Here is an 18,700-nt window from a genome sequence, read left to right as displayed (position 1 = left end):
AAAAGGTTTCCCATAACATGTACAGTGGAACCTTGGTTTACGAGAACAATCCGTTTGGGAGTGTGCTTGTAAACCAGGCTACTCGTATAGCAAAACAAAAAGTTCCCATAGGAAATAATTGAAACTCAGACAATTCGTTCTACAACTTGTAGCAATGTCCCATCCTGGTCTACTATTGTGCCAACACACACACACACACACTATGCTCACCTATCTTCTGTTCCCTCGGCGGCCTCTTCCCTTGTTCTTGCAGTCTGCAGGCATCTGGATCCGGTAACCATCGCGACCGATGCAGCATCTGTCAGTGCCTCAGCAGCTGACGCATCATTGGCATGAGCGGCTTGCCTCTGATTGGTCAGCGCGCTGCCATTGGGAAGCACTGACAGCGGCAGCCCCTGCATCGGCTGCAATTGTTACCGGATACACATACCTGCGGACTGCAAAAACAAGGGAAGAGGCCGCCGAGGGAACGGAGGATAGGTGAGCATAATATGTGTCTGTTTGTGCGGACTGCAAAAGTGGGTCAGAGCGCGGTGAAAGTACAGAACCGGAAGTGTGCGGTGAGTATTTGCTCATACAATTGTTACCGGATACACATACCTGCGGACTGCAAAAACAAGGGCAGAGGCCTCCAAGGGAAGAGGCCGCCGAGGGAACGGAGGATAGGTGAGCATAATATGTGTCTGTTTGTGCGGACTGCAAAAGTGGGTCAGAGCGCGGTGAAAGTACAGAACCGGAAGTGTGCGGTGAGTATTTGCTCGTACAGCAAAGCATGCTCGTAAACTGAGTTACAAATCTTCAGCAAGCTTTGCTCGTATAGCGAAATACTCGCACATCGGGTTACTCGTAAACTGAGGTTCCACTGTGCTGTATTTGGGAAAGAACAATTCTATTGGAAATCGTTCAGTCTGCATTGTTGCTTGTCGGACTGTGTAAACAGGTTACTAGTCCACTAGCGCTTATTACTGGCCGAAACACGGATAGTGTACATAAGCCTTTTCTTCCGCCCTAGCAGGCTTCTGTAGGATGCAGAGATTTACAGTAACATATTGGCTTCCGCAGTTTCATAACAAGGGATTATGCGGTGAATGAGGATGCTCCGTCACGGTCTAATCACCTTGATCTCAACGTCATTATTGAACTTTGACGGGCTCTTAAGGTTATCATAAAGGCAGAGGTTCCGAGCACAAGCGAGCATCATGACAAACTTCTGTCATGGTGTATTTAGGGGTTAAATGACAAATTTGTTCCTATTCAGCCATTCTACTACTTCCAAATGTCTACATGTGCCGACAGGTTCCTCTTAAGGCTACCTTTCTATGATGGAGGATTTGGCGAGTCTTTGATGTTACAGCATTTCTGCACCTAATGGATACTTAACTTTAGGGGGTAAAACACTAACTTAATCAATTATTGCATAAGGAGCAGAACTAATCTATTTCAAAAAGTAATAAACGATAATATAGAAGATTTTATACTCACCTATCAATAAATTGGTCAATTACAACTATATCTCCAGGCTGGATCTCCTCTCTCAGTGATCCGCAAGCTGTGGTGACCAGAACGTGAGTACAGCCTTCCATCTTCAACGCCCAAATATTTGCTTGGAAGTTAACATTTGTGGGACATATTGTATGTTGCCTGCCATGTCTGCAATACAGAGGAAAAAAAAAAAAAAAGCAGGAAAAAAAAAATTACATTAACAACTTTATCAAAGCAGATTCCTAATTAGGTGTGTAAAAAAGTATAATTTGTAAGCATCAAGTGTTTCGGTCTTTGATTTTTTTTCCTTTCGTCACGACAGCACCCACGAGAGAGGGATCCGCCCCCTTCAGGACAGGAAACCTACAGATAAAAAAGGGGCAGTCCCCCTCCCTCATGCAGGTTGGTTTCCTGTCCTGCATGGAGAGGAACCTACAGTACCTGGGTCCGGTGAGTCCGTGCGGTCTCCAAGGGAACGGCGGAGCTCTGGATCCGGAAGCACGGTCGGTGGAGCTCCCCTCGTAGACCCCGTCCTCCGGTGCACCTCGTCCTCTTTCTCCTGGTCCGGCTTTGCCTCCGAGAGATATGACGCCTGCAGCACGGTGTGCTTCTGCCAGACGTGTGCGCGGCGGGGGGGGGCCCTGCCGCGTCGAAGGTGTACGCTTCCCTGCTGCAGTGACCCGGAAGTATACAGGAGCACTTCCGGGGGAGCGGCCGGGAAGGTTCCTTGTGAAGCCCGTGGTCCCCTCCATCCTGGCCGGACGCTGCGATGCTGGTGAGTCTATTGCGGTCAGGCCGGAGCCTTTCACTGACGCGTGCCTGCGTCTTCACAGCCACACGGCGAAAAATCTGTGCTCGGAGGCCGACGCCTCTCCCTGTGGCGCGGGCTGCACCTTCTGGCTGCACGGTAGGTGCGTTGTGTCCGGGGGCCGTGTCCACGCGCTGTTTCCTCGGCGGTGTCCCGGCAGTGCACGGGGGATCGTCCCGGAGTCCCTGCCTGCGCTAGTCCGGGGTCGGTGTGTGGTTTCGGGCCGGGCTGTGTGGCTTCCTGATCGGGCTTTGGAGCTGGATTCTGCCGCATGGCCTGGGGCCCCTGTAGCCTCTGTGTTTGCCTGGCCCCATGTGCCTCTGCGGACTCCTGCCCCCTGTGGCCCCTGCGGCCTCCGTGGACTCCGGGCCCCTGCGGCCTCCGTGGACTCCGGGCCCCTGCGGCCTCCGTGGACTCCGGGCCCCTGCGGCCTCCGTGGACTCCGGGCCCCTGCGGCCTCCGGGCCCCTGCGGCCTCCGTGGCCTCGTGGGCCCTGTCGCCTCCTGGCCCCCTGTGGGCGCCTGGCACCTGTGGCCTCTGTGGGTCCTGCCCCTGTGGCCTCTAGGGCCTCCTGGTCCCTATGGGCTCCGGGCCCCTGTGACTGTGTCTTTCTGGCCCATGAGGCCTGTGTGTGTCCTCCCGGCCTCTGGACATCTGTGCCTCCTGGCCTTATGCGGCCTCTGGGCCTCCTGGCCTTATGCGGCCTCTGGGCCTCCTGGCCTTATGCGGCCTCTGGGCCTCCTGGCCTTATGCGGCCTCTGGGCCTCCTGGCCTTATGCGGCCTCTGGGCCTCCTGGCCTTATGCGGCCTCTGGGCCTCCTGGCCTTATGCGGCCTCTGGGCCTCCTGGCCTTATGCGGCTTCTGGGCCTCCTGGCCTTATGCGGCCTCTGGGCCTCCTGGCCTTATGCGGCCTCTGGGCCTCCTGGCCTTATGCGGCCTCTGGGCCTCCTGGTGTCTGTGGCCTCTGTGTCCTCTGTCCTCAGGTCTCGTGCCCTCCTGGCCTCTGGCCTTCCCGGTCTCTGAGCCTCCTAGCCTTTGGCTTCCTGGGGGTTGGATCTCTGGACCTCCTGGTCCCTGTACCTCCGGGCCTCCGGACTTCCTGACCTCGGGCCTCTGTGTCTCTGGGCCTCGTGCTCCGGGCCTCGTCCTTCATGGCTTGTGCCTCGGTTCCTCTGTGCTGCCTGCCCTTGGTCCTCTGTGCTGCCTGCCCTTGGTCCTCTGTGCTGCCTGCCCTTGGTCCTCGGGGACTCTGTGCCTCCGGGACTCTGTGCCTCCGGGACTCTGTGCCTCCGGGACTCTGTGCCTCCGGGACTCTGTGCCTCCGGGACTCTGTGCCTCCGGGACTCTGTGCCTCCGGGACTCTGTGCCTCCGGGACTCTGTGCCTCCGGGACTCTGTGCCTCTTGGGCTCTGTGCATCCTGGGCCCTGTGCTTCTGTGCCTCTTGGCCTCTGTGCCTCGGGACCTCCTGGTCGTTTGGGCCTGTGTTCTCATCCTGCATCTCTGGGACTTGCGCTTTTGTGCTTGCTCCTTGCGGCGCTCCTGCCTTGCACCTCTGCCGCCTTGCGCCTCCCTGGCCTTCCGCCTGGCCTGGCGCCTCGGGCTTCCTGCTTCTCCTCTGAGTCTCTTCTCCTCCTCGTCCGGTACGGTGCTGTACCTGTTCCTCTGTCTCTTGGTCGCCCTTGCCTCTCCTGGGCGTGTTCGCGCCTGTCCGGCCCTGTCCGTTGGTCCTTCCTTCCTTGGGGTGTTCCGGTTCAGGTTGTTCTCCTGCAGCGCGGGGTGTCTTTGGGTTCTTTCCCGCGCGGGGTGTTTTCTCCATTCCTTTTGTTTCGGAGGGCTCTGTCCTCGCCTATGTCGCTAGATCGGCCCCCTGGGCGGGGGGGTTTGGTCTTTGTACTTTGTTCTTGTCTTTCAGGATTCCGGCTGTGGTCCTCGCGTGGCGTGCCGTCCCTTGTCCCGATGGCTGTGGAATGCTGTTTCCCTATCGTCTGTGGTGAAGCGAGTTCCTCTGGCCTCCTCGGTGTCGGATCCTTCTTCTGGGCGGTAACCTCCCCCTTGGGTGGATGTGACCAGTGTCTCCATCGATGGTATTGTACGGCTGCGTCCTGGTCCTCTCCGTCCGCCTTTCCGGGCTCTGCCGGCTTGCCTTTGTTCTTCTCCTGTCTTCCGTTGGAAACTTGGTCCTTCGCGCAGTTTTTCCCACCCTCTGAGTGTATTCTCTCTAAGTCTCTCGTGGGTGCTGTCGTGACGAAAGGAAAAGACTATATTACTTACCGGTAATGGGGTTTTCCTGAGTCCACGACAGCACCCTTTACACCCCTGCCCTTTCTTGTTTGTTTTTTTCTCCGTTTGGTGTCCTGGGATTTGTCTATTTTGTATATTCATTCATTGGCGGTTCCTCTCCCGGTTCTCTGCAACCAACTGATGAGGGAGGGGGACTGCCCCTTTTTTATCTGTAGGTTTCCTGTCCTGAAGGGGGCGGATCCCTCTCTCGTGGGTGCTGTCGTGGACTCATGAAAATCCCATTACCGGTAAGTAATATAGTCTTTCAATTAAATCATTGCACTCATTGAATTTCTTTGTGTTAGGTTTGAATGGAAAGACTAAAGGCTACTTTACACACTGCGATATCGGTCCCGATATCGCTAGTGTGGGTACCCGCCCCCATCTGTTGCGCGACACGGGCATATCGCTACCCGTGCCGCACAACATCGCCCACAGCCGTCACACATACTTACCTGTCCGGCGACGTCGCTGTGACCGGCGAACCGCCTCCTTTCTAAGGGGGCGGTCCGTGCGGCGTCACAGCGACGTCACTGAAACGTCACTGAACCGCCGCCCAATAGCAGCGGAGGGGCGGAGATGAGTGGGACGTAACATCCCGCCCACCTCCTTCCTTCCGCATAGCGGCCGGGAGGCAGGTAAGGGGAGCTTCCTCGTTCCTGCGGCGTCACACGCAGCGATGTGTGCTGCCGCAGGAACGAGGAACAACCTCGTTACTGCTGCAGTAACGAGATTTGAGAATGGACCCCCGTGTCGCCGATTAGCGATTTTGCACGTTTTTGCAACGATGCAAAATCGCTTATCGATGTCACACGCAACGGCATCGCTAATGCGACCGGATGTGCGTCACGAATTCCGTGACCCCAACGACTCCGCATTAGCGATGTCGTAGCGTGTAAAGCCCGCTTAACTGTGGTTTCAGGTGAATCTGGAGTAGAATGTCTGTATGCTTCTGTCTCTCTCCTGCTTCTCCCCCTCCATACACTTTTATGAGCAGCATCTGTCATATCATCCATCAGTGAGTTGACTTTTTCCTAACCTGGAGTCCAATTTTACCACTTAATATGATTCATCAGTCCAGGCAAAGAAAGACTAAAATTACTTACTGGTAATACAATTTTCAAGAACATCACATGAAAAATGGATCCGCTCCACAAGGTTAGAAAAGCTACTGAATAAAAAGGGCTTGACCTCTCCCCTGCATCAATTGGGTTACAGACCATGAGGGGAGCTCCCACATTTATATATACGTACCATCACAACAGAAGGCAGCACACCCTACGGATTACACACCCAGAATATGCTTAGTTTAGACCAAATTTTGTCTCTTCATTTCCCTCGTGACAGCACCATATGAGAGATTTATAGAGAGAACAACCCTTAGGGAGGGAGCACTGTTTGTGGAACCTCTCTCGCAAAGGAAAGGTCATCAGAAGAAGATGGATCCAATCTATAGGGCTTATAGAAAGTTGAAGGAGAGGGTCAATTCGCTGCCTTACATTTTACGCCTTTTCAGCTTAGGAACTTGCGACTGCTTGAGTCTAATGAGCCTTAATGCCTACCGGGACTGAATTATGACTAGACGAGTAGGCTAAGCTAATGGCCTCCCTAATCCATCTTGTTGTTGTACCCTTTGAGACCCCTAGACCTTTTCTAGGGCCCTGAAAGGAGACAAACAGCGCCTGGCTCCTCCTCCATGGTTTAGTCATCAAAACATAATTTAATCAGAGATCTTCTTACATTAAACGTGTGAAACCTTTCCTCCTTTGGGTTACTGGGCTCAGCACAAAAGGATGGTAGTATAATCTCCTGACTTCCATGGAATGAAGATACTACCTTTGAAAGGTAGGCTGGGTCTGGTCTAAGAACAACCCTATCCTCAAACACTTGCATAAAGGGAGAATTCACTGACAAAGACTGAATATCACTGACCCTACAGACCGACGTCACAACCACAGCGTTGTTTTCAAGGTAAGATTTGTTACTGTAGAGGACTCGAAAGGTTCAAGGGGGGCCCAGTGAAAAGGAATCTGTCAGCAGATTTTTACAACCTAAAATCTGAGATCAGTAAAATATAGGAGCAGAAATCCTAAATCCAGTGATGTCCCTTGCTGGGCTGCTTAGTGTAGTTATGATAAAATCCCTGATCAATCAGCAGTAGATCATCATTAGAGGACTACTTGGTGTACTGCCAGGTAGTCCAGCATATTCATGAGCTCTGTATAAGTGCTAGATCTGCAGCAGAAAAAATATTGACTTTATCAAAATGACAGCAAACCGCTCAGTAAGGGTGGGGGGGGGGGGGGGGGGGGAGGGAAAAAAAAAAAAAAGAAGAATCGATGGAATCAGGGTCTTTGTCTTTACCTTATGTTGCTCTCAGATGGGGGAGCAAAAACCTGCTGCCAGATTCCCTTTAAGACCTATTTTTTTTTATCAAATTTTATTCCTTTGAAAAAGGCATATGCAAATCATGAAACATTTATAGACATATATGAACAATTAGCAAGGAGAGAAACAATACGCCCCTAATTATATAAAAATGTTAACAAATGTCTCTATTTGCATTTAACCATATCCACATATTAGATGACTTCCACATAAGCAGTTCCGTGGTAAAATTTGCAGAGCTTTATACAAAAACCACATTATTAGACAAATAGAAAAGGCAAAAAAAGAAAAGAAAGAAAAAAAAAAGAAAAAAAGTGAAGGGGAAGAAAAGAAAAGTGTAGATAGAGAGGTAAAGGAAGAGAAGAAAAAAAAAAAAAAAAAAAAAAAAAAAAAGGGAAAGGGGAGGAAGTAGAGTCTCGTCCGGATGACTACCCCAATCCAAGACAACATAAGACCTTCTGAAAAAGAGCCATTCAGCCATATCCGGGGAGTCCCGAAACAATCCAGGGTGACCACGTATTAAGTACCTTGTCAGACCTACCAGAGGTCTGGCCTATCAAATCTTCCATCCTGAATATTTTGTTAATTTCCAACACCAGTTCAGCACGTGACGGAGACTTCTCCTGTCTCCAGTACCTCGGGATCAGCCTCCTAGACGTGGATAATATAGGTCTAAGTAAGCCCTTCTTGTATCTGGAGACAGAGAACTCCCCTAGGGATAGCATTGCCAGCTCCGGTGTCGATGACACAGGAAATAAAGATAGTTTGTTGGATAGATTAATGGCTGCACCCCAAAAAAGTTTATTTGGTGGACATGACCACCACACGTGCAGATGTGTGCCCTTCTCCGTTAAATCAAAAAAGTTCGTGGAGCCTCTGTTAGAAGTCTCGACCCAGTATTAGCTGGGTCCTTCCCGGAGGTATATCTGGCTGGTTTCTGTGTCGAGACTCCTAACAGAGGCTCCACGGACTTTTTTGAATTGCATATTTCCCAGTGGGCAATGTACCTAGGATTTCACTGTGTTGAGCTGGCTGGCTGCCAGCAGTGTTTTCTCTGGCTGGTCTCCCCGAGATTAGTGATTGTTTTGTCTTCTCCTTTAGGCATCTCCAGCATATGTCCGAGGCCAGAGGAAACATGGCGCCGTCGGCCGCAGGGAACTTGTACCATCTAGACAGTACCTTGTAATTCCTCTCCTGTGACACCATATAAGGGGAGGACTTATGAGTAAACTGATATTTTGGTACACTCCTCCGCAGTGAAGCTTCTGCCTAAAGCCTGCTTTACACCTTACAATTAAGCATACGATATTGTATGCGATGTGGCACGATCCCATCGTATGTGCGACACGTTCAATTTGTTGAACGTGTTGCACAAGCGATTATTTCCAGTCACACGTACTTACCTTTCCATACGACCTCGATGTGGGCGGCGAACATCCACTTCCTGGAGTGGGAGGGACGTTTGGCGTCACAGCGACGTCACGCGGCAGCCGGCAAATAGAAGTGGAGGGGCGGAGATTAGCGGGACGTAAACATCTTGCCCACCTCCTTCCTTCCGCATTACTGGCGGGAGCCGCGTGACGCAGGTAAGATCTGTTCATCGTTCCCGGGGTGTCACACACTGAGATGTGTGCTGCCTCGGGAACATTGAACAACCCGACGTGCAATTTTTAGCAAATGAACGACGTGTATGCGATGAACGGTTTTCCGTTCAATCGCAATCGCACGTAGCTGTCACACGCTACAACACCACTAAGGATGCCGGATGTGCGTCACTTACGACGTGACCCCGCCGACACATCGTTAGATATGTTGTAGCGTGTACAGTCCGCTTAAGTCTCGTTCCCATCTAGTCAAGAAGGGAGGCTTATCGCTGCTTGCCACAGGCAAGCCCTCCCGAAGCATCTTATACAGTAGCGTCACGTATGGTCTGGAGGGTCCTGTCAAAGACACAAGTTCTCAATTGTGGTATACAGGCGAAAAACAGCTTGGCGAGGCAGGGATTTAATAAAACTACTTATTTGCCTATGAAGAAAACAAGCGTCCACGGAGGCTTCCCCTCTAGGAAAAAAGTCTTGTAAAGGTCTAATACCTGTTTGGGATATGATGTCAGATATAATCGGTTGATTGGCAAAAAACTCTCTTCTATTTAGCAGTTTCTCCTCAATCACATGAAGCTGCCTTCAGAATGTAACAGGGACATACTATCTAGAAAGCTTTTTTTCTAGGGAAAAAGTTCTAGTTCTAAAAAATACGGTACTTTACACAATGAATGTCACTTTTCTCTGACCGGCAAAGAGACTGCAAATCCCTCAAGAGCCAACATCTGTTTACATTACATTCTATAACCAGACCATCTGCTCCTCATTTATCAAAAAAAGCCAGGAGTGAAGAGAACAGAAGCAAGGATATAGGTGAAAGCCTGCATGAGGTATTGTGTTACAGACTTGTGATGGCGTCCCCTGGCCCTCTCAGATCTTCTCTCGAATATATCCAGTGTTATCGGCTAATCTACACAATATCAGCAATCACCTCCCTACCTATGTATTGAGCACGTCTGGCCACTGGACATACCAGGTGGACATCCTGAGAGAAGACCTTAAAGACTAAGGGGCGCTATGACATGTAATAACAGCAATAGCAAAATACCTTCTCTTTCACAGACCGCAAGCAGACATCTTTTAAACAGTGAGGAATCACAAAAAAGTATATTGCATAATTGCAGAAATTGACTATAAGGCTATTTTTCTTATGGTTACCTTGCAAGAAGCACGCAGTCCACATTTTTAATTTTTCCAAGAACCAAGGCATCTGATGGCTATACAGAAAGAAAATTATATAACAGTTTATAGAAGTTCCTAAGTGATGTCTTATATAATGTGAACACAAAAATACTTTAACACATTGCTGCACATGGCATTGTTTTACTTTTAAAGGGGTTATCCAGGACTCCGTGGTGGTCAGACCCAGAGATTCACCATATACCAGCTGTTAGCAGGTCCTGCGGCAACTGGATGCATATGGTGACTATAGCCATGGTGTACTGGGAATTCACTTCATCGGGAGCGGACCTACAGTACCTGGGAACAGCCCTGTGCCCGTACATCAGGTATATCCTGATCCGTGGGGAAGCTGGGTGTCTGACCCCCACTGATTGTGATGGCAGGCCTTCAATATCAAAGTCCCAGAAAACAATTAATACAAAACAGGCTGCTTTCACACATCCGGTTTTTGCTGAGCGGCACAATACGGCGCTTTGCAGAAAAAAAGCAATTTTTTTTTTCCCCGCCGGTTGCGTTTTTTTTTGCATAGACTTGCATTAGCGCCGTATTGTGCCGCATGGCCTTGCATTGCGTCCAGTTTTTGCCGGATGCGGCATATTTAGCCCATGCGGCGGCCGGATGGAACGTTGCCTGGCAGGTTTTTTTGTGCGGCGAAAAAAAACGCATCGCGATGGATCCGGTGCGATTTACAATGCAAGCCTATGGACTCCGGATGTGTTTTTTTGCAATGTGCATGCTCAGTATCAAGCCGCATCCGTCAAAAAACGGACAAGCCGCATGGAAAAATGTATGCAACGGATCCGTTTTTTTCGCCGCATCCGTTGCATAGGTTTTTGAGCCGGATTGAGCCGCAGTGCAAAAACCGGATGTGTGAAAGCAGCCTTACAGTGCCTTGCAAAAGTACTCACAGGTGGACGTCCTTTCTCTAAGCATGTGACTTATGATGGTAAGGTAATTGCTTGCTGTTGTAATGTAACAAAATAGGTAAAAAGCCAAGGGGGTGAATACTTTTGCAAGGCACTATATAAAACTCAATATGTTTAAGTTATTGAAAAAGGGCAAAGTCATTGTTAAAATTCTGGAATACTAAAGTGGCAGTGCGCACAATGCTCACATGGGCCCAAGCAGGGAAAATACTGTAAAAGGGAATCCATTCTCATCCTACTAAAAGGATCTGCGGACACTTCTGCAGGCTCTATTCAGCTGAAATGGACATTGATGAAAAGGTCTACAATGCACAGAAGCTGAAATAAGTATAGAACATGTCACCAATTCTCTAAGTAAATATATTTCTAAAGGTGCTACTGACAGGAAATTCTCCCCAGATGTCGGTGACAAGTAGTGGTAAACAAGCACTGGCTGACACAGACAGAAGGCGGCCCCTGTGCAAGGAAAATATATGGGCCCTTTGCAGCTCAAAATGCACAATCCCACCTGCTTTGGAGGTAGAAATGGACCCCCTGGTTGGACAAAGATCTATGATATATTTATCCTGTATATCAGTCAGTGTCTACAGTCATGGCCAAAAGTTTTGAGAATGACACCAGAATTATATTTTCACATGATCTGTTGCCCTCTGGTTTTTAATTGTGTTTGTCTGATGTTTACATCACATACAGAAATATAATTACAATCATATTATGAGTACCAAAAGGCAATATTGACAGTTAGAATGAGTTAATGCAGCAAGTCAATATTTGCAGTGTTGACCCTTCTTCAGGACCTCTGCAATTCTCCCTGGCATACTCTCAATCAACTTCTGGACCAAATCCTGACTGATAGCTGTCCATTCTTGCATAAGCAATGCTTGCATTTTGCCAGAATTTGTTGGTTTTTGTTAGTCGACCCGTTCTATTGATGATTGCCCACAAGTTCTCAATGGGATTAAGATCTGGGGAGTTTCCAGGCCATGGACCCAAAATCTCTATGTTTTGTTCCATGAGCCATTTAGTGATCACCTTTGCTTTATGGCAAGGTGCTCCATCATGCTGGTAAAGGCATTGTTGGGCGCCAAACTGCTCTTGGACAGTTGGGAGAAGTTACTCTTGGAGGACATTCTGGTACCATTCTTTATTCATGGCTGTGATTTTAGGCAAGACTGTGAGTGAGCCGATTCCCTTGGCTGAGAAGCAACCCCACACATGAATTGTTTCAGGATGCTTAACAGTTGGCATGAGACAAGACTGGTGGTAGCGCTCACCTCTTCTTCTCCTAATAAGCTGTTTTCCAGATGTCCCAAACAATCGAAAAGGGGATTCATCTAAGAAAATGACTTTACCCCAGTCCTCAGCAGTCCACTCCCTGTACCTTTTGCAGAATATCAGTCGGTCCCTGATGTTTTTTCTGGAGAGAAGTGGCTTCTTTGCTGCCCTCCTTGAAACCAGGCCTTGCTCAAATAATCTCCGCCTCACAGTGCGTGCAGAAGCACTCACACCAGCCTGCTGCCATTGCTGAGCTAGCTCGGCACTGCTGGTAGTCCGATCCCACAGCTGAAACAGTTTTTAGATACGGTCAAGGCGTTTGCTGGTCCTTCTTGGGCGCCAGGAGCCTTTTTGGCAACAATGGAAGCTCTCTCCTTGAAGTTCTTGATGATGCAATAGATTGTTGACTGAGGTGCAATATTTGTAGCTGCGATACTCTTCCCTGTTAGGCCATTTTTGTGCAGATTAATGATGGCTGCACGTGTTTCTTTAGAGATAACCATGGTTAACTGAAGAGAAACAATGATACCAAGCACCAGCCTCCTTTTAAAGTGTCCAGTGGTGTCATTCTTTCATAATCATGACTGATCGCCAGCCCTGTCCTCATCAACACCCACACCTGTGTTAATGGAACAATCACTAAAACAATGTTAGCTGCTCCTTTTAAGGCAGGAATGCAATGATGTTGAAATGTGTTTTGGGGGTTAAAGTTCATTTTCTTTGCCAATATTGACTTTGCAAGTAATTGCTCTTAAGCTGATCACTCTTTATGACATTCTGGAGTATATGCAAAGTGCCATTAGAAAAACGTAAGCAGTAGACTTTGTAAAAATTAATATTTGTAGCATTCTCAAAACTTTTGGCCATGACTGTAGGTTGATTTTGATGACCCCTTATGACCTTTTGCTGTTTAACATTGTTTTATGGTATTCTGTGTTTTATATGGACTAAACAGAATCAGATCTGTGCCATTTATTTTGGTGTACCTTTCCTTTTGTTCATTTATTTTCTCAAACATGTATCTGTATCTCTATGTAAGCCATGAACAAGGCCTAAAGACTAAAATGTTGGCCCATATGCACAGTTTTGCTGCTATGAAATAAATTTCACTTTGCATCTGATTGACGTGCCATGATAGATTTTCTTTACCAGCTGAAGTCTTCAAGTAATTAGAAAGAAATCCTGCCAATTAGTGAAAAATAATACCTGGTTCAACTGATGTTATATAAAAAGGTATTTCATTACACAAGAAACATCTTATGCTGGGTAAAACCAGTGAGCTGTTTAAAGACATTCGCAACCTTATTGTTGCAAAATATACTGATGGCTTTGGTTACAGAAGAATTTCTAAACTACTGAAGTTTCCAGAACTGTTGGGGCCATAATCTGTACATCATTACACCATAAAAAGGACAGATTTCAGAAAGAAGAATGAAGAGTATTAGCAGATGTGTTGTCCAATAGCTAAGGACCATCTACGGAAAGCAACAGAAGAACCTGGAATCAGCAGGTACAATTGTTTCAAAGATAACAATAAGTAATGCACTCAACCTCCATGGCTTGTATATACGCACACTCATTACGCAAGACTCCATTGCTGAACAAAAAACATGTTCAAGTGCGTTTAAAGTTTGCTCAACAATATTTAGACAAGCATATAAAATACTGGGAGAATATAGTCTGGTCAGATGAGACCAAAATTGAACTCTTTAGACGCCATAATATATACCATGTTTGGTGGCCAAAAGGAACTGCAGATAAACCCAAAACACCATACCCACAGTGAAGTTTGGAGGTGGGAATATCATGCTGTGGGGCTGTTTTTCTGCATATGGCACTGGCAAATTTCATATAATTGAAAGATGGATGAATGGACAAATGTACTGAGACAATCTTTATAATAAACTGCTACCATCTACCAGGAGGATGATGAAGATGAAATGAAGGTGGACATTTCGGAAAAATAACGATCCCAAACACACAGCCAAGGAAACTCACAATTGGTTTCAAATAAAGAAAATAAAGCTGCTAGAATGGCCCAGCCAATTACATGACCAATAGAAATTTATGGAAGGAACTAAAGCTCAGAGTTCATAGAGCCCACAGAACCTTTAGGATTTGAAAAGTGTTTGTGTGGAAGAATGGGTCAAAATCACACTTGAGCAATACATGCAACTAGTTTCTCCGTACAGGAGATGCCTTGAAGCTTCATCTACAACAAAGGCTTTTGAACAACAAAGTATTAAATACATTTCAGTAAGCGTATTCAATACTTTTTTCCTGTGCATCATTTCTCACTATTACACATGACACCTATGGTTTGATTTCTTTGCCTGTGTGGATTGGATGGGTTGTTAATGACATCTGGTGTGAAATTCATGTCAATAGCACCTTCAGAAAAATATTTACTTAGAAAATTGGTGATGTGCTCAATATTTATTCCCCGCTGTATCTGCCATGAGATAAAATCCAAAGAAAAAAAAAAAAAACATTCAGATTCAGAACGCAACAGTCCAGAAGGTGAATATATAGGACTCAAAAGCCTATAGCCTGCTTTACACCTTACGATCCAGCATACGATATCGTATGCGATCGTAACCGCCCCCATCGTATGTGTGGCACGTTCAATTTGTTGAATGTGCCGCACATACGAGTAACCCCCCATCACACGTACTTACCCGTCCATATGACCTCGCTGTGGGCGGCGAACATCCACTTCCTGGAGTGGGAGGGACGTTCGGCGTCACAGCGACGTCACGCGGCAGCCGGCCAATAGAAGCAGAGACATCCCGCCCACCACCTTCCTTTCGCATTGCTGGCGGGAGCCGCAGGACGTAGGTAAGATCTGTTCATCGTTCCCGGGGTGTCACATGGAGCAATGTGTGCTACCCCGGGTACGATGAACAATCTGATGTGCAATTCATGAGAAATGAACGACGTGCATGCGATGAATGTTTTACCGTTCAATTGCAATCGCACGTACCTGTCACACACTGCAATGTACCTTACGATGCCGGATGTGCGTCACTTACGACATGACCCCGCCGACACATTGTGAGATACATTGCAGCGTGTAAAGCGCGCTTTGGCCAATAAGAACATTTTCACTACATGCTGCATCATAACATAGAGCTCACGTCCTATAAAGAAAGATCTATGATGACATTTGCAAACTCTAAACCTAAAAACAAAGTGTCTACCAATGTGTTATTGTAAATGGCGTGCTATATATCAGTGACTGCACATACTTTTCCAAATGGGGTTTCAACATACTTCTCGGTTCTTCCTTCCAAAATATCAGGATCATCCAGTCCAGATCCACCAATAATTCCAACCTTGAACAACAGTGAAGAAGTAAAAAGTTTAGTAATTCAAGACACTAAAGAGAGCCTGTCAAGTCATCTATGCCTCCAACCCAGCAGTAATGATACCTGCATGGCCAAATCCCCCCATGACCAGCCCTGTATAACGCTATTCACTAATATGAATGTTTAAAAAAAATGACTTATAAACCTCTGATTCCATATGCTAATTAAAGGGGTGGTTCACCCATATGTTTTATTGTCTAGATCGAAATTATATTGAGAAACAATATTTCTCTCAAATACCTTGTGTTGGCAATAGTGCCTGTGAGAGGCGCTATTGCGGACCGCTGTTCCCCGCTCCGTGACCCCCGGGCTCCGTGACCTCGGGGTTGCAGTGACGTCACGTCAAGTTCCTGACAACCGCGGCCGGCTGCAGTGTCCGTGAGTGATGGGCTGTGGGCGGTGTTTCACCGCTCGTCACAGACCATCAGCTACCTGCTCCCTCTTCCATCACAGCAGAGCGCTGCAAGCAGGAGACACGCTGGGCTGTGATGAGCGGTGACACACCGCCCGCAGGGATGCAACGTGTCCGGAACTTGACGTGACGTCACTGGAGCGGGGAACAGCGGTCTGCAATAGCTCCTCTCACAGGCACTATTGCCAACATAAGGTATTAAGAGAAACATTGCTTCTCAATGAGGGAGACACAGAGGGGGAGACACAGAGGGGGAGACACAGAGGGGGAGACACAGAGGGGGAGACACAGAGGGGGAGACACAGAGGGGGAGACACAGAGGGGGAGACACAGAGGGGGAGACACAGAGGGGGAGACACAGAGGGGGAGACACAGAGGGGGAGACACAGAGGGGGAGACACAGAGGGGGAGACACAGAGGGGGAGACACAGAGGGCAAAAAACGGATGTGTGAGAGGGGCCTAATCCTCTTTCCATGTTTTCACTGCCTTGTGGGCGTAATAACATGATATCCAGGAGCCAGAGTCACCGCCAGCTCCTGAAATCTTGCGCATGTATGCGGCTCATTTTCCCCTTGCAGATTTGGTGTAGAAATAAATCACAATTCTTTCTTTCAGAGTTTTTGCTGCAGATTTCACCTATTCTAATGAATGGGAAAATTCTGCACCAAAAATGCACATTTCCTGAAAAGAGATGAAGAAATGGTGGAGAAACGTTTGCACCAAATCCAAAATGTTTGGATGTACTATAAACCACAGAGGATTTTGCCCTCAAATGTGTGTTGGAAAGTCAGTGTATTTTCACTATGTGGGCATGTAGCCATAAAGGGAAGCTGTTATGTAAAAAAAAAAAAAACAAAAAAAAAACCATTATTACTATTAAGGTGTGTGCTCAGGATGAGCTTAACTTGCGTTTAAATAAATAACGCATGTAAACTAAAGTGCAGAAATAGTGCGGAAATTCTGCACAGTCCACTCAATATACTGATCGTGGGAATGTAGCCTTAAACGGTAGCTATAGGGTGAATGTGCAGGTTACTACTGTTGTGAAGTTTCCAGAGCCCGCACTGAAAGCCTCGCTGCTGGGAGGAAATTCATTTTATGCCTTTTAGTCATAGACGTGGCACCGGCGTGGCGTCAGTCACTGCTCTGTGCATAGTGAGCGGCTGCTATAACGGCGCACCGGTACCGACTGACAGCCTTCTCTAACGCAGAGCAGCTTCAAAATGCTATTACCCTGCAGATTAACCTCGTATCTGCAGGTTGAGTTTTTTTTCCACGACAGGTTCCCTTTAAGAGAAAGTCACAAAACGCATGGACTACATTATTTATGAGCACCATCTTGAGGTGTACAGCATTAGTACAGATGTATGCAGCCATGAGGCGCCCCTGTTGTGCTTCCCGATTCACTGATAGCTACTTTCAATCGGTGATATCGCATGCTGAAAAATGAAAACGGCTAAAGGTCAGAACACTAACATCTATTTTCAAGAATTCCTCCTTTATATATTTTCACCACTGTAATTACCCCTTAAACATATGAACCCCACTCTAATGTTGGGAATACTCCTTTAATATGCCTTCCCCACTGCAGTGCCGGGTACACCCCTAATATGCCTGCCCCACTGCAGTGCCGGAAACACCCCTAATATGCCTGCCCCACTGCAGTGCCGGAAACACCCCTAATATGCCTGCCCCACTGCAGTGCCGGGTACACCCCTAATATGCCTGCCCCACTGCAGTGCCGGGTACACCCCTAATATGCCTGCCCCACTGCAGTGCCGGGTACACCCCTAATATGCCTGCCCCACTGCAGTGCCGGAAACACCCCTAATATGCCTGCCCCACTGCAGTGCCGGAAACACCCCTAATATGCCTGCCCCACTGCAGTGCCGGGTACACCCCTAATATGCCTGCCCCACTGCAGTGCCGGGTACACCCCTAATATGCCTGCCCCACTGCAGTGCCGGGTAAACCCCTAATATGCCTGCCCCACTGCAGTGCCGGGTACACCCCTAATATGCCTGCCCCACTGCAGTGCCGGAAACACCCCTAATATGCCTGCCCCACTGCAGTGCCGGAAACACCCCTAATATGCCTGCCCCACTGCAGTGCCGGAAACACCCCTAATATGCCTGCCCCACTGCAGTGCCGGGTACACCCCTAATATGCCTGCCCCACTGCAGTGCCGGGTACACCCCTAATATGCCTGCCCCACTGAAGTGCCGGGTACACCCCTAATATGCCTGCCCCACTGCAGTGCCGGAAACACCCCTAATATGCCTGCCCCACTGCAGTGCCGGAAACACCCCTAATATGCCTGCCCCACTGCAGTGCCGGGTACACCCCTAATATGCCTGCCCCACTGCAGTGCCGGGTACACCCATAATATGCCTGCCCCACTGCAGTGCCGGGTAAACCCCTAATATGCCTGCCCCACTGCAGTGCCGGAAACACCCCTAATATGCCTGCCCCACTGCAGTGCCGGAAACACCCCTAATATGCCTGCCCCACTGCAGTGCCGGAAACACCCCTAATATGCCTGCCCCACTGCAGTGCCGGAAACACCCCTAATATGCCTGCCCCACTGCAGTGCCGGAAACACCCCTAATAAGCCTGCCCCACTGCAGTGCCGGAAACACCCCTAATATGCCTGCCCCACTGCAGTGCCGGATACACCCCTAATATGCCTGCCCCACTGCAGTGCCGGATACACCCCTAATATGCCTGCCCCACTGCAGTGCCGGGTACACCCCTAATATGCCTGCCCCACTGCAGTGCCGGGTACACCCCTAATATGCCTGCCCCACTGCAGTGCCGGAAACACCCCTAATATGCCTGCCCCACTGCAGTGCCGGAAACACCCCTAATATGCCTGCCCCACTGCAGTGCCGGAAACACCCCTAATATGCCTGCCCCACTGCAGTGCCGGAAACACCCCTAATATGCCTGCCCCACTGCAGTGCCGGAAACACCCC

The 18,700-nt window shown here is 48.5% G+C and overlaps 1 protein-coding gene across 1 annotated transcript in view; it reads right to left on the bottom strand.

Annotated features, from left to right (window-relative positions):
- Nucleotides 1-18,700, bottom strand: part of MTAP (methylthioadenosine phosphorylase) — a 109,179-nt gene that overhangs the window by 66,942 nt on the left and 23,537 nt on the right. Inside the window, exons 2-4 of the mRNA XM_075339485.1 lie at nt 15,193-15,279; nt 9,720-9,778; nt 1,483-1,650 (exon numbers count right to left, since the gene is read on the bottom strand). Of these exons, the coding sequence (XP_075195600.1) occupies nt 1,483-1,650; nt 9,720-9,778; nt 15,193-15,279 (314 nt within the window). The remainder of the gene's footprint in view (nt 1-1,482; nt 1,651-9,719; nt 9,779-15,192; nt 15,280-18,700) is intronic.

Source organism: Anomaloglossus baeobatrachus, chromosome 1, assembly GCF_048569485.1.
Source record: "Anomaloglossus baeobatrachus isolate aAnoBae1 chromosome 1, aAnoBae1.hap1, whole genome shotgun sequence".
NCBI lineage: Eukaryota > Metazoa > Chordata > Amphibia > Anura > Aromobatidae > Anomaloglossus > Anomaloglossus baeobatrachus.
This window is presented reverse-complemented; position numbering and strand designations above follow the sequence as displayed.